General features: G+C 40.0%; 1 protein-coding gene across 1 annotated transcript in view; it reads left to right on the forward strand.

The window, feature by feature from the left end:
* The first annotated feature begins 2,736 nt into the window (after window positions 1-2,736).
* UBN2 (ubinuclein 2) overlaps window positions 2,737-16,749 on the forward strand; it is a 97,496-nt gene continuing 83,483 nt past the window's right edge. The window contains exons 1-2 of the mRNA XM_080665259.1: window positions 2,737-3,543; window positions 9,333-9,425. Of these exons, the coding sequence (XP_080521385.1) occupies window positions 3,073-3,543; window positions 9,333-9,425 (564 nt within the window). The 5' untranslated portion in view covers window positions 2,737-3,072. The remainder of the gene's footprint in view (window positions 3,544-9,332; window positions 9,426-16,749) is intronic.

Genomic DNA, 16,749 nt, shown 5'->3' on the forward strand with positions numbered 1-16,749 from the left:
AAGGGGGAAGAAGAAGGGAAAGAAGAAAGGGGAAGAAGAAGGGAAAAGAAAGGGGAACGAGAAAGGGGAAGGAGAAGGGGGAAGAAGAAGGGGAAGAAGGGAGAAGAAAGGGGAAGAATAAGGGGGAAGAAGAAAGGGGAAGGAGAAAGGGGCAAGAAGAAAAAGGAAGGAGAAAGGGGAAGAAGAAAGGGGAAGGAGAAAGGGGGAAGGAGAAAGGGGGAAGGAGCTGAAACCGGTTTGGCTCAGTGGATAGAGCGTCGGCCTGCGGACTGAAGGGTCCCGGGTTCGATTCCAGTCAAGGGCATGTACTTTGGTTGTGGGCACATCCCCGGTGGGACGTGTGCAGGAGGCAGCTGATTGATGTTTCTCTCTCATTGATGTTTCTAGCTCTCTATCCCTCTCCCTTCCTTTCTGTAAAAATATCAATAAAATATATTTAAAAAAAAAAAAAAAGGGGGAAGCAGAAAGGGGGATGAAGAAAAAGGAAGGAGAAAGGGGAAGAAGAAAGGGGAAGGACAAATGGGAAAGAAGGGAGAAGAAGAAAGGAGGAGGAAGGAGAAGGAGAAAGAAGAGAAGAAGAAAAAAGATAAAATATGAATCATAAAATGGCAATAAATACATATCTATCAACAATTGAATCTAAAAATCAAAAAACAAAACAAACAAGGAATCTAATGAACAAACTAAACGCATGAATAAAATACAACCAGAGGCATTGAAACATGAACAGACTGAGGAATCTCAGAGGGAAAGATGGGTGGGAAGAGATTAACCAAAGATTTTATATGCATGTATGCATTACCTATGGACACAGACCATAGTGGTAAAGGCCTGGGGCGGGGCAGAAACCAGGTGGAGGGGGCAATGGGAGAAAAATGGGAGACATCTGTAATACTCTCAACAATAAAGATTTAGAAAATATATGGTAAAAAGGAAACAACATGAGATATATAACATTGAATTTACAAATTAATAATATATGCATGCAAAATTATGCATATTTACAAGCTCCCACGCAAACAAAAAGTTAAATTTTAGAATTTCTGTTGGAGGTACAGGTTGATAAGAAAAATTTCAGAGAGAGGGAGAGAAAGGAAAGAGATATTGAGAAGGGCCTTGCATAGACCAATGAGGATAATGTACCACAAACTAAAAAAGCTCCTCAAAGTCACTAATAATCTCCATTTGCCAAATGCAGGAATCATCTCCCAGTCCTCCAGACCTGGCCCCTACCTCTTGCTGGGATTTATCTCCTTTATCTCTCCCCTATTTGTTCGCTGTGCTCCAGCCATTCTGACCTTTCTTCCAATCCTTCAAGGTCACTCCCTCTGCAGACCTTACCTTTGCTTTTCTTTCTATGTGGTACCCTCCTTTATCATCTTCCCAAGACATTCTGTCTTAAATATGCCTTCCTTAGAGAAGATTAGCATAAGAAGTCATGAACTGTATTCCATGCTATCTATTAATGTTGATTCTGTTTGTCTCTGACGTTGCCAATGAAGTTTTTCCTAACTTCTAACTCAGGAGGGCAAACCATCTTACTTTGCAGGTAAATTGCAGCTAGGACAAAGAGTGATATAATACTATAAAAGTGTTTTAGAAGTAGTAATATCGCTCCATTGCAAGACTGGAGGAAAAGAGACTGAAGACAGAAAGGTGACAAAAATGCGACTCTAATGCAGGATCAGAAGAGGAGCAAAGGGAAAGAGGATACCGGAGGTAAAACAGAGTGCCAAGGGGAAAACGACAGCATGTTAGAGCCGGGAGGGGCCTCTGGATATTCCATCATCATCTTCAGGGAACGTAATAGGAGAGCAAAAAAAAGTAACTACTCAGAATTCGTCTGTGACGTCACACGACTCAGCATCGTTAATGGGTGGCATTGTTCTTATCCGGTTAATGGAATTAACAGGATTTCCTTCAGGGATGTGGAGGGCGAGCCCTGAAATTTACTTCCTACTTAATGGATAAAAACTGACAGTAATCGTCATCCATTTAATATGTAATCTAATTAGTTTATCTGGGAGTGCCTGCAAGGCGTGCCCAATCCAGGTTTCTCCCCCACCCTGAAGTGGATCATTCAGCACCTACTTTCAGAGTATGTCCCCTAAAATACCACCAAACCCTCTTAAGCACTTTGTGATTAATATCAACACTTTAGTCTTTATGAAAGACCCCAGAGCTGTTCACTTGCTTGTTCCATTTCCCAACTGCAAAACGTTTTTGAGCATTTTCGACCCTGCCACACACAATCCCCTCCTCACCCCCCCTCCTCCCCCGGCCAAGCAAGGAAACTGTCGGTCTAGGGAAGGGCGGCCTGTGGGAGTCAGTGTTGTGCTCAGCGGAGGGAAGCCGCCGGGCGAGTCTGGCTGGAGTTAGCCATTTCCTTTTTCCCCTCGATAAACTAGGGCTGCGGGAACGCTGGGCGGGCAGGTACCTCGGCTGGTCCTCGCATCCCTCTACCCTTTCCCCGAATCCGCCTGGAATAACCACCTGACAACACAACTCTAGAGCCGAGAGCGGGTGGCACGTGCCCGATGAGACTCAGCGCCATGACTAGGTCGGTCCCAAGCACATCCAGACGCTCGCCCTAGGCTAGCGCCTCGGGTTTCCGGATGCTAATAGGAAGCTTCTCGGGAACCCCCCCAAACCCCTCCCTTTCAGAAAGGGCGCAGACAGCGTCTCCGTTTCCAAGGAAACCGGCCTTAATATACGTCACTTCCGCTGACCTGTCTGGACTCCCAGACTGTTGGGAGGAAAACTGAGCCACAGCCACGAAGGTGGACGGGAGCGTCTCCTGACTGCGCATGCGCCCGCTCGCGGCCTGCTTCTATTTATGTGGGGGATCCAACATGGCGGCTGCGGCGACCCTGGCGATGGCGGTGGAGCCCATCAGGACATAGTGGCGGGGAAGGGGGCACGGTCCGCACTCACGGTGGCGTCGGCGGAAACGGCTGAGGGTGGTGGAGGGAAGAAAAACGACGGAGAGCAAGAGAAAGGGCGGATAGGCAAACAACTCGGCACAGACCTGAGCGCCGGCGCGAGCGAGGGCAGAGGGCCAGAACAGTTGGGATGGCGGAGCCGCGCAGAGTAGCGTTTATCAGCCTGTCACCGGTGAGGCGGCGCGAGGCCGAGTACCCTGGGGCCGAACGCGAGCCCGAGTACCCTCGCGAGCCGCCCCGGCTGGAGCCGCAGCCGCACCACGAGCCGGTCCGGGCGGAGCAGCCGGTCCCGCGGGAGGCTGCCCCTCGGTCGGACGCGCAGCCCCCGCCGCGGGAGAAGCCGCTCCCCCAGCGCGAGGGCAGCCGCCCCGAGCCGCCCATGTCGCTGCAGCGCGAGCCCCCGCGGCCCGAGCCGCCGCCGCCGCCGCTCCCGCAGCTTCACTTGCAGCCGCCCCCGCCGCGGGAGTCGGCTTCCCGGCCGGAGCCGCAGCGGAGGCCGCCGAGGGAGACGGTGCGCCTGGAGCTGGTGCTCAAGGATCCCACCGACGAGAGCTGCGTCGAGTTCAGTTACCCGGAGCTACTCTTGTGCGGAGAACAACGGGTACAGAAGGTTCCTCCCTCATCCCCGAGACCCCGGGAGCCTCAGGACCCGTCCACCTTCCCCAGTGGTTTGCACTTCCTGACGCCCACCCTGCGCGTCTCGGGTCGCCCTGGAGGGTGGGCTGGTGAAGGGGGCAGGGGCTGAGCGGGTGGACCAATGGTTGGTGCTGCTTTCCTCTGCTTCGCGGGGTGAGCCTAGGCTCCCCGCGGCTCCACCGACCCCCATCGTGAGCCGAAAGCCGCTCCGAGCCGGTTTTCCTCCGCACCTTTCGAAACAGATTTTCCTCCTTTCTTTTTGCTTCCCACACAGATTCTGAGGGCCCTGCAAGTTGTGTGGGTGGGTTTTCCGTGTCGAGCTCCAGCTGCCCTTTCCAGTAGAAAGGAAGCGAAAACCTTGGGGGACACGCCCCTCCTCCCAATCAAGCAGGAAAATTGTGTAACCCCTCCAGTATTATCCTCATCTTCATCTCTATTTGTTATGCTTGGCGCTGTGGCTGCTGAGATGCACTTGTGAGCGTGCAGGATTTTTCTTAATGGAAGGGTTTTTAAAAATAATCTAAACATTTTCAGACTAAGAATTCCACTTTAAAAATGAAGAAGTGTTAGTTATCTGGTTACTTGTTTTTCTCTCTTGTGTTAGTCTTGGTAAACCTTTTCATATTTTTCTTCGGGGCTTCGTATTTTAATTGAATGGGAAGGTGACTCCTGTTTTATTTGGCACCTACACTTTCTTCTTTGAATGCATATCATTAGTTAATAAGTTTGAGTTGGCGGGTATTGCACTTGGCCATTGTAATTTTTGGAGAATGATGAAAAAATGTTAGCTTTGAATTTTTAAAAACATTATTGATAATATATAGCTGTGCCTTTTATAAAACTGGTAAACAATGGAGATAGAAGAGAGATTTGTTGGTAATTGAAATTTTTGTCATGCGTTTGTGATTTTCAGAAGTAAACTAAAAAGGGAAATGATAGAGTAACAGTAATAAGAGAATCGTTTCCTCTTGTTTAGAAATTATGTTCTTTATTAGGTTTTGCTTTAGCACAGGTCTAGTGGACTCCAGAAGTCACTTGTTTAGTTTTTATCCTCAACTATCTTTTTAAAAAATATGTATTTTTATTGATTTTAGAGAAGAAGTGAGAGGGAGAGAGAGATAGAAACATCAATGATGAGAGAGAATCATTGATTGGCTGCCTCCTGGATCAGCCAGCAACCTGGGCATGTGCCCTGACTGGGAATCAAACGGTTCACAGGTCGACACTCATGCACTGAGCCATGTGGGCTGGGCAATCCTCAACTATCTTCATAGTTGAAATGAATGACTTATTAGTTTAAAAATATCATTTTAAATAGTGTCACTAGATTTTCTTTATTTTATGGCCAACTAATCTTTTGATCATTATTTACAAATGTTTGGTCATTACTAAATGTTTTCAACCAAAATGAATTAAGGGTAGAGATCATTTTGGTCACTTCCTCATAACATTTTACCCTTTAAGCTCATTTTAGTGTCCCTGTTAATTATAAATGTTGTCATTTTTTTCCCCAAAACATTTTTTAAAATATTGGATTGCTGCATTTTTCAAATAAATTGTATTTCATGTTGTAATCTAAGTAGGTTGCAGTTTTACTTCTTAATCTGTTATAAATTGCAGATGAAAAGCATCCTTTTTGAGTGAAAATACATAAGAATATCTAACATTTACTTAGTTCTTACAGTGTACTAGGCACAGTTCTAAGTATGGTGCATGGTTTATCTAGTTTTGTGCAGCAGAACTTCATGAGGTAGGAACCATTATCTCCATTTTACAAAGGAGGATGCTAATGCATCTTTGCAACAAAGATTTGTCAGATTTTCCTATGATTGCTTCCAAAGAACATATTCATTACATAATTATAGAAAATACTTTTCTAAAATAAAGTTGTTTTAGACCCATGAAAGGAAATCCTAGGAAGAGAGACCATTAAAAAGCAAAGTGTGGACATTATAATTGGTCTGGAAAGTGACAATTCCCAATTTTGGTTTTTCTTCTCTTTAGGGGAAATCCAATTATTTTTAGGGATGTTGTAATATTTTCTAAAGAGCTTTAATTTTGAGTTACGTAATTGAACAACATACCATATACCGGAGTAAGAGTGGAAAGGGGAGGAAGAGAGATCTTATAAAAATTAAGAGAAAAAGATTCTAAAATTTTGAAACAGCCTTCTATCATTGAATAAGAAAATTTTAGCTTCAGATCCTTAAGTTGATAGGTATAGGTATAAAAAATGTGTTACCTGTGAACACCATCTATATTGAGGTGCATTTAAATCATCTCCCTTCATAAATACAAAATGAACAATAAAACCCTAATTACCTGAATGCAATATAGAATTTTTTTATACTCTATATTTTTATTAATGAGGAAAAGCGAAATTAAATGAGCAAATGTTGGCAAAATATGAAAATCAAAATATCCTTCCAGGTTGTCAGGACACAGATTAGCTAAACCCTTAACCTTTGTTACTTCTGTAGAGTATTGAGTCCTCAATTAAGTGGTTCAGGATGATGACTGAGGCATTGCAATCATCTCTATCCTGAAAGATTAATTTGTTCACCATTTCTGGCTAAAGGGAAATAGTACAATTTAGGAATACATTTTGGCAGTAATTGCTACAAAAGAAAAAAATTTTTGACTCTTGCCCTAACCGGTTTGGCTCAGTGGATAGAGCGTCGGCCTCTGGACTGAAAGGTCCCAGGTTCGATTCAGGTCAAGGGCATGTACCTTGGTTGCGGGCACATCCCCAGTGGGAGGTGTGCAGGAGGCAGCTGATTGATGTTTCTAGCTCTCTATCCCTCTCCCTTCCTCTTTGTAAAAAAGCAATAAAATATATTAAAAAATTTTTTTTGACTCTTAGTAAACCAGAAAAACACTTAACCAGAACATGAATTTGTTTTGGCTTTTTTTTTTTTATTAATTTTATTGATTCGAGAGAGGGATAAAACACCAATGATGAGAGAGAATAATGGAGTGGCTACCCCCTACACTCCACTCCCCCCACTGGGGATTAAGCCCGAAATCAAGCCTGCAACCCTGCCATGTGCCCTGACTGGGAAGGGAATCCTGGCAATGACCTCCTGGTTCATAGGTCTATGCTCAGCCATTGAGCCACACTGGCTGGGCTTCTTTTGGCTTTTTTATGTATCCAGAATGATTAATTGAACATTTACTATAAAAGGAAAAATAAAGATAATCATGTTAACGTGATTATACGGTTATAGGATTCTATAGTATTCCATTGCCTTTTGAAAAAAATTGTGTTTTGTTTTTTTTTAAATTTAGAATTTTTTAAAATTGATTTTAGAGCTAGAGGAAGGGAGAGAGAGAGAAACATTAATTATAGAGACAAACATCCATTGGCTGCTTCCTGCATATTGGGAATCAAACCTGAAATTTGGCATGTGCCCTGACCAGAAATTGACGGTGACCTCTCTGTGCCTGGGACGGTGCTCAATCAACCTAGCCACACAGGCCAGGGCCCGCTACTTTTTATATTGCATATTTTGGGTAACATATACGAAAGATCTCCTGAAAATGGTTTTGAGTTAAGGTCAAAGAACAAAATTATTTTCTCAATTTTGCCTGGTGGCAGTTGGTAATTTTGATATTTACTAATTTTCAGATCTTTTTCACCTGAAAAATCATACAACTTACTTAGAGCCTTAGTTATAGGTAGGGAGTTATTTCTTAACTGTGAAAGAACAGTGAGTCAGTTTTTGTAAAGTTATATTTGTAGATTGTCGAGTAAATACGAGATTTACTATTGAGGCTTATATAAAGTCTACATAAAATATTTTAGAATGTCATATAAGGTGTTCTTCTTTAAAACAAAACGTGTTTGTTTGCACATGTAAAACGAGTCAGACCAGTAGTAAGACCTAATATTTGAACTTCACAGTGACATGAAGGAACAGTTTATAATGGCAAGGCAAGGTGATTGCTCACTGTCCTTAATGTCCTTAACTTTAGTCTCAACATAAGGTCGTACCCCGAACATGCCTAGTATTTCTTATTTTATTATCAATCAGTTCCGGCTAGGTTATTTTCTTTCAGATCATGTTTATATTTTCCATTGGTGATTCTTATTGGGATAAAGGATTCTGTAATTTATTAGTTTATAATTAAAAAATTGATTCTAAAGTTATTTCCTTTAAACTTTAAGGATTATCCCTTTATTCTAAATGCCCTAAGTATGATGAATTGTTTTGTATTCATCCTGTCCATTTTTTCTGTCATATTTTTTAGACTGATTATATCTCAGCCTTTGTATCCAGAATGAAGTGTCTCAATTTCACAGTGTGCAAATATTTGTCCTTTGTGCATTTTTCCCCTTGCTCCTCAGGGTTAACCAAATTTGTATCTAGTATTTCAAATTTTCACATACTTTCATTATTAATTGCTTGAAGATGCTACTTCAGTAAAAACATGGAGCATCCCTTTTTTTAAAAAAAATTAACTTTCTAGTCAATTGTCTTGTAGCTCTTTATTTTGGCTTTTTTTGTATATTGAAAAGCCATATGTATGAAATGTTTCTGTTAAAATAGTAAACTTGAGTAAAAGATGTGATTTATTTTATTGTTTGTTTTGTTTATACTTTGTTTTGATAAAAATGGAAAATGTGGGATCCTAGCTGTGTGTGATTAACACGTATTATAATAAAATTTCACTCTCCCCTGCTAGAAGTAAACTATGTAATGTTTTCTGTTTGCAGTTATTTCATTTTCTAGCTTTGTTTAAAAGTGAAATGTATTCCCTGAATGGATAGCCAGTGACAGGATGTAGGTGATGTAGAGGTTGATTCTGGGCCTCAGCAGAAAGCCAAAGCAGCTATAGATAACCTAGTGCAGTGGTCGGCAAACTGCGGCTCGCGAGCCGCGGTTTGCCGCTCTGTTGACTAATGAGTTTCCTGACCACTGACCAAGTGATAACACAGGGCAGATGATTAAATGCTGACTCTAAATTAATAACCTAGAGATTCCTTTAGAAGCATTTCCTGACCAAAGCAGTTAATCTTTGTTGGGAAGATCTCAAACTACAGTTATAAGTGGGGTTTTTATTTTTACCTAATTTTCTTAGAGTTCTTTTGCCTTCTTTTCTTTTTAAAATTTTTTTTCTTTATTGATTAAGGTATTACATATGTGTTCTTATTGCTCCCCTAACCCCCCCCCCCCACACACACACACACACTCATGCCCTCACCCCCTGGTGTCTGTGTCCATTGGTTAGGCTTATATGCATGCATACAAGTCCTTTGGTTGATCTCTCCCCCCTACCCCTGCCCTTCCCTACCTTCCCTCTGATGTTTGATGGTCTGATCAATGCTTCTCTGTCTCTGGATCTGTTTTTGTTCATCAGTTTATGTTGTTCATTATATTTCACAAATGAGTGAGATCATTATATTTATCTTTCTCTGACTGGCTTATTTCGCTTAGCATAATGCTCTCCAGTTCCATCCATGCTTTTGCCTTCTTTTGAATGGGGTGACCATACAATCACTTTACAGTAGAGACAGTTTGCATTGTTAAGTTCTTATCCACCAAAAAAAAAATTTTTAGAATGTATAAAAATCAGTTAAAACTGTAAATATTTTTATTACAAACCAACCTTTCTAGTTATTTTTAATGCTTCTAACTTAATATTTGTTAATATTTGGAAGAATGGTTCTCATTGTTAAATTTAAGGATATATTCAACTCTGATTGAATTAATACTAATACTTTTATTTCTTTTCCCACTCACGTTGAATCAGAAGAAGCCCATTCACTCAGAAGACCCATTTAATGATGAGCATAAAGAGAGGCAAGAAGTGGAGATGTTGGCTAAGAAGTTTGAAATGAAATATGTGAGTATAATAAAGTGTTTCACCTAGGTAATTATATCCTATTGGCCGATTTTCTTTCTGTGATGGGTTGGGAGAGCATATAATATCCATTGTCTACCTTATCTTGTTCTCAAAAATTGAATCCAAATAAATGGTTATAGATAGTCAAATAGACATTCTAATAGGCTGGTGATGGCTATAACACTAGCCATCATTATTTTATTCTTCTAGAGTCAGGCAGTTTGCTTAACATATATTAACTCCAATCCTTATAACAAAACTACAAGGTAAGTGGATTGACCACATTTTATAGATGAAGAAACAGGCTCTGAGCTCAAGGTTAAGGAACTGATCAAAGGTCCTCCACTGGCAAGAACTAGGCTGCATATCAAGGTCTGTCTAACTCGAATCCTTTGCCCTTTCTACTGCCATTGAGAATGATACTTTAATGTCCTTGGTGTAGTAGTTCTCAACCCTTCCTGCCTCTTCAGGGGTAAGAGAATAAATGTGTGTACTTCTAGGCCCCTGAGATCAGAATTAGAAGCAGCCTGACATTTCTTTGAAAGTGTTTTGTTTACCTTAAAAGTTCATGTACTTTTAATATTGTATGCCACAATAGATTGTTTCTTTTTCATAGCAAAGCTTTTTATTGCAGTTATTAGTGGAAGTTGCACTTCAAACTGAAGCTAAGCAACATTAAAACCGTTAGTCTTTTTTAAAATCAAGGATTAAAAACAAATATAACAGTCTGGCCAGTATGGCTCATTGGTCAACCAGTGTAACAGGAGGTCCTGGTTTGATTCCCTGTCAGGGCACATGCCTAGGTTGCGGACTCGATCCCCCAGTAGGGGATGTGTAGGAGGCAGCCATTCGATGTTGATGTTTCTCTCATCGAAGTTTCCTCTCTCTCTCTCTCTCTCTCTCTCTCTCTCTCTCTCTCTCTCCCTCTCCCTCTCCCTCTCCCTCTCCCTCTCCCTCTCCCTCTCCCTCTCCCTCTCCCTCTCCCTCTCCCTCTCCCTCTCCCTCTCCCTCTCCCTCTCCCTCTCCCTCCCTTCCTCTCCCCCCCCTTCCTCCCTCTCTCTCAAAAACTCAATGAAAACATATTTAATCAAACAAAAAACAAATATAACATACAAAGAGAGCCTTTTCTCTCTTTTTTTAAAAGTTGCATGGTATTCCATTGTATGGACATACCACAATTTATTTAACCAATCCCCAAATGATTTAGTTTTCCAAAAATCTGCTCTTGTAAATGGTGCTATAGTAAATTATTAGTAGCATGGCATTAAGTCTTGCTGGGGAGTCCTTGGGTAGTACTTGACAGAAAAATAAGTGTTCTGAAATTAGTTGATGTGTAAACTTAAGTTTCCACTGACTGGTGTATATCCAAGCATTGTCATTGTGCAGGGATAAAATGTTGCTCTTATTCTAATCCAAATTAAGGGACTGTATTTCTTTCCTAGATTTTTATTTTACCTACTTACTCTCTGATTTTCATTCTTTTTATTTTTTTATTTTTATTGATTTCAGAGAGGAAGGGAGAGGGAGAGAGAGAGAAACATCAATAATGAGAGAGAATCATTGATTGGCTGCTTCCTGCAGGCTCCCTACTGGGGATTGAGTCCACAACCTGGGCATGTGCCCTTGACCAGAATCAAACCTGGGACTCTTCAGTCCACAGGCCGACGCTCTAGCTACTGAACCAAACCGGCTAGAGCTGATAAAATACCTTGCCTCACAGCCGATCAATGATTCTCTCACATTGATGTTTCTCTATCTCTCCCTGTCCCTTCTTCTCTGAAAGCAATAAAAAAATTTTTTTTAATAGTGAGGATTAACAAAATAAATAAATAAAATTCCCCTGTCTCATGAAGGCTTTATGTGCATAAACCTAAAAGGACATGTAGTGGAGGTACAATTGATGTTTCTCTCACTCCCTCCTTTCTAAAATCACTAAATATATCCTTGGGTGAGGATTAAAAAAAGAAAATCATTAATCTAAAACAAAGATTTTTATTGGTGCTTAGCGGTAGCAAATTCAGTTGTCTATAGGTATATTTATATTTTTAAGTAAAAAAAATCTTTTATATATATGTAAAATCATGTTAACCCTCTAAAGTTAGATTTTCTTTTTCTAATTATTTTTTCACCTGATGAGAAAAAAGAGAGCTTAATTATTTAAGGTTTATAAACACAAAACTTGTATCCCTAGCTACCTTTTCTTATTTTTGTTTCCTTCATATTACAATTTAGATGTTTTTGTCATTATATCTGAAAATTAATGAAGGCTGTTTCTAGCCTTTGTTTCTTGGAATGAAAGATGAGTTACTTGTTAAATTTTGTGTAGAAATAATGAAGCATTGAGCATTTACAATGGACGCAAAATGCAGCATAACAGTTGCCATCTCCTGGAAAAATCTTTCAAAATAATTGGTAAGACGAGATATGTATGATATACAAGTGCAGTGCCAAACAGTTCCATAGAAATGAATGACTCTCCTTTGGGGATCTGAAAGTGAGTGAAGGGCCAGTTCTGTTCTTGAAATCAGAATGAATTTTGTAGACTTTGGTGCAGAGTCATTGAATAGATACTTCCAGTCTCCTGTTGAACTACATTTCTCTGTAATCCCTGAATAGCTTTTCTACCCTTTGTAGGATAGTAGTGGATGAGAGGCAGTAGAGGCAGTGTATTGTAATGGAAGGAGCCACAGGACTTACGAGTTAACACAGCTGGATTCTGGGCCTATCTTTGCCACGTGAACTAGGGTGACCTTAGTGAAGGCTCTTGTCTTTTTTATGCTTTGGTATCTGTGAGGGGCAATAAGATCTGCCTAGCCAACCTTATAGCACAAGGGTTTTATCAACATCAGATTAAAAATTAGAATATTAGTCTTAGCCGGTTTGGCTCAGTGGATAAGAGCGTTGGCCTATGGACTGCAGGGTCCTGGGTTTGATTCCGGTCAAGGACATGTACCTTGGTTGCAAGCTCAATCCCCAGCCCTGGTTGGAGTGTGTTCGGGAAGCAACCAATTGATGTGTCTCTTTCACATCAGTGTTTCTCTCTCTGTCTCTACCTCTCCCTTACACTCTCTAAAAATCAATGGAAAAATATCCTTGGGTGAGGATTAACAAACAAACAAACAAAGAATATTAGTATGTGAAATATTGGAAGTGCTTTCTAACTGTGAAATACTTTTTAGTCATGTAAACATATCACTCCTTTGAAGAACTACTTTTTTATTCTGTACATGTCATAAATGCTTTTTAACATAAACATCTATGGGATTTTAACCTCTGTTAATTGAATACCCCACTGATTTTGATCTTTTAGCTCAGGCATTCTATTCCAAATGGACTTTCAGTCACTTTTAACTGATTCTTCTTAACTATTGTGGTCTTCTTAAAGACCACAACAAATTATTTGGAACCTTTTAAGAAAATCATCACAGTAAAAGTGACCTGGGAGAAGATAACTTGTCAATGTAGGTGCTCACAAAAGATCACTCTTAAACAGCCAACAAAAATCTTTATTGACTTAGTTTACTGTCCTATAGTTTAGAAATAGCAAATTTCACATGTCCTCACGATTTTTGCTGTTCAATCAGTGAAGTAGGCCAGATGGACAATAAATGTGGACAGTTGTCCGAAATAGTAGATAGCACGTGCCCTATCTAAAGGACCAGCTGTTACTCAGCTCCATCCCTTTGTTACTCTGTAGGAACCTGGGCTTAGGTTCCTCTAATAACTCACTTATTTATTTATGTGTTTATTTATTTATTATGTTTTTATTGAATTTGTTGGGGTGACATTTGTTAATAAAAGTTATATATGTTCCAGGTGTAATTCTGTAATACATCTGTATATTGTATCGTGTGTTCGCCACCCCAAGATAATCTCTTTAACGTTTCTTATTTATGTATTTACTTATTTATTTTTTAAATATTTTTATTGATTTCAGAGAGGAAGGGAGAGGAAGAGAGAGATAGAAACATCAATGATGAGAAAGAATAATTGATCGGTTGCCTCTGCACGCTCCACAATGGGGATCTAGCCTGCAATCCAGGCATATGCCCTGACTGGGAATGGAACCATGACCTCCTGGTTCATAGGTTGATGCTCAAACACTGAGCCATGCTGGCTGAGCTATATATATATATATATTAACTTTAATGTTGAAAGAACATCTCTTTCTTTTAAATGTTGGTTTTTAATTAGAACACCTACTGGGCCAAACAAAATACAGCTGTGGGTCAGTTCTCAAAGCCTGGTTTCAGATGTTGATGAACTTGCTTTACTATTTTTTTCCTACTATATTGAACTCACCAGTTCATCTACTTTTACATTTTGCCTTTTCTCCTCTGTGAGCAGTGGTTGGTGGTATACTTGGTGTATCAATTAATAATGCGGATTTTTTTCAATAGATGGAGTTACACATATGTTGATATATATGCAATTTGATATGTATGCTATTTTGTTGTATTGACAGCAAGCTTCAAAACTTCATATGTCAAATTTGCTGAAGGTGTTAACATCATAGATATTTTTATGTTTAAAAATGTCGAATTTCGTGCCAAAAAAAAGAGCATTTGCAGGAAGTTTTAATTCATTACTTTATTTTGAAGAAAAAGTTAGCATATACTTCGGGAAGCTTATGGTGAACATGCTCCATCACAAGATACTTATGAACGCTGGTTTAAACGCTTTACAAGTGATGATTTCGATGTGAAAGACAAAGAACGTCCAGGTCAACCAAAAAAGTTTGAAGACCAACAATTATAAGCATTATTGGATGAAGATGCATGTCAAATTCAAAAACAACTTGCACAGAAAGATTAAATGTTGCTCAGCAAACAATTTCTGATTGTTTACAAGTGATGGGAAAGATTTTAAAGGAAGCAAAATGGGTGCCACATCAACTGAACAAAAGAAAAATGGAAAACCGGAAAGTCATCAGTAAAATGTTGCTTCAACGGCATGAAAGAAAGTCTTTTTTGCATCTAATTGTGACTGGAGATGAAAAGTGGATTTATTTTGAGAATCCCGAACACACAAAATCATGGGTTGATCCAGGTCAACCATCAACATCGACTACAAGGCCAAATCGATTCGGAAAGAAGACAATGCTCTGCGTTTGGTAGGATCAGGAAGATGTGGTGTATGATGAACTTCTAAAACCAGGTGAAACCATTAATACTGATTGCTACCGACAACAAAGAATTAATTTGAACCACACGTGAAACGACCAGAGTGTTCCAGAAGACATGGCAAAGTAATTTTGCTTCATGATAACGCACCATCACACACTTCAAAACCAGTTAAAGACATGTTAAAAGATCTTGCCTGTGAAGTATTAACCCAACCACTGTATTCACCAGACCTTGCTCCTCCAGATTACCACTTGTTCCAATCAATGGCACACGCACTTTCTGAGCAGCACTTCAAAACATACGAAGAAGTGGAAAATTTGGTCTCTGAATGGTTTGCCTCAAAACAAGAAAAGTTCTATTGGGACGGTATCCACAAGTTACCTGAAAGGTGGGGGAAATGTGTAGCTAGTGACGGACATTACTTTGAATAAAGCACTTTTGATGTTTCTCTTGAAATTATCGTGTTTTTGATTACAAAATCCGCCATTATTTACTGGTACACCTAGTACGTGGGAGGATATGCCATTTCCATTGTGGAGGAGAATGTGTTTATAAGAAGTTTCAGAGAACTGAGCAAGTTAAACTCAATTGGGAGTTTCCAGATTTGAGCAAAGATAATTGGTGATGTTCGTGAATGCTGTGGTTGGAGAAAGACCCGAGTGGCAAGTTCATGGGCTTTTTGTGGTATTTCACATGTGTAGCTGTTGCTTGTGCTGAAGAGGAATTGCATGAAGTGGAGCAGGCTACCACTTAAGGGAGAAGGGAAGGATAACCTAGATAGGATGTGTCCTTTCTCTGTGGCAGTTGCTTGGGGTAGAAGGATTGAGTAAGTAGTTGAAAAGCAGTGATAACAGAAATTAGTTAAAGGAGCACCCAGTATTGAATAGTTTGTGGTTTTCTTTTCCTGGTCTGTCCTATATTCATTGCCTATGTCCTATTTCCTGTTGTGTTGCTCTTTAGATGATGTGGCAGTGCATAGTCAGCATTGATTGCTAAATTTTTGGGGGTGGGGGGGAAAGGGGTATTATGACCTAGTGATTACTAAATTGATTTTTATACATAAATCTTATTAAATAACTAGGTTCAAGTTTTGACATCTTGATGGGCTCCAAATTTGTATTGGTTACTGTAGAAGGGAAGCAGGATACCGTTTAAATAGGCCCCCTGCCTTTCCTTGTTGACAGTTTTTTGTTTTATTGTTGTTTTTTTATATATATGTTTATTTTTTATTTTTATTGATTTCAGAGAGAGGAAGGAAGAGGGAAAGAGATAGAAACATCAATGATGAGAGAGAACCCTTGACCTTCTGACTCATGAGTCAATGCTCAACCACTGAGCCACACTGGCCAGGCCTTATTCTCAATTTTAAGGCTCCAAATATTTAGGCTAAATATCCTAGTTTCCAGTTCAGTTTTTAGATAGTTTCTAGGGTGAGTTCGCTTTTTCTGAGGCCACGTATATTCTTGACAGGGAATGAGGTTGAGTTTGATGGGTGTAGATTTGTAAGCCTTCTAGGGCTGATGTTTGGAAGATTTCTTTTTGTGTGTTTTTTCCTCACTCTGTTACCCAGCCATCTTGAAAGGTCATGCTATCCTAGAATTGGGTATAAATTCAGCAATCTAAATGAAAGTATGTAGCACAGTACTTGGTGCCTAGCAGGGGTTGAGTTAAGACTATTTGAATCTGAATGACTCTCTGAATAGGAAGGTATGTATTCTGCCAGGCATTTATTAGTATTTATGAAATCACACTATGACTTTAAAATCTACTTACTATAATGCGTAGACTTTGAATACCACTTTGATGATTAATTCTATGTGATTTTGGACTCTCAGAGTCTAGTAGCTTCGTATTTATTTTAAAGATAAGAATATATGTGATGCTATGAAAGTAGTTTCTGAATAGTCTTTTAAATAAAAGTTGATCAAATTGAAGTAACATTGTTTTTACTAAAAAACAAAATCTATATATATAAAAGGCTAATATGCTAAGTGTCCCTCCCTCCATCCAACTGGTCACTATGACGCGCACTGACCACCAGGAGGCAGATGCTCAACACAGTGACTTGGCAGTGGCGGTTCTCGGGTGATGCATCCCAAAACTAGAGTGGAGGGAGCCCAATTCCTCAAGGGGCTGTGCGATTCCACCTGCGGCCATGGGTTATGTTGTTACTGGGGCACTGTCGGCCCGAATCTGGT

This window comes from Plecotus auritus (assembly GCF_963455305.1).
Source record: "Plecotus auritus genome assembly, chromosome: 4".
Classification (NCBI taxonomy): Eukaryota; Metazoa; Chordata; class Mammalia; order Chiroptera; family Vespertilionidae; genus Plecotus; species Plecotus auritus.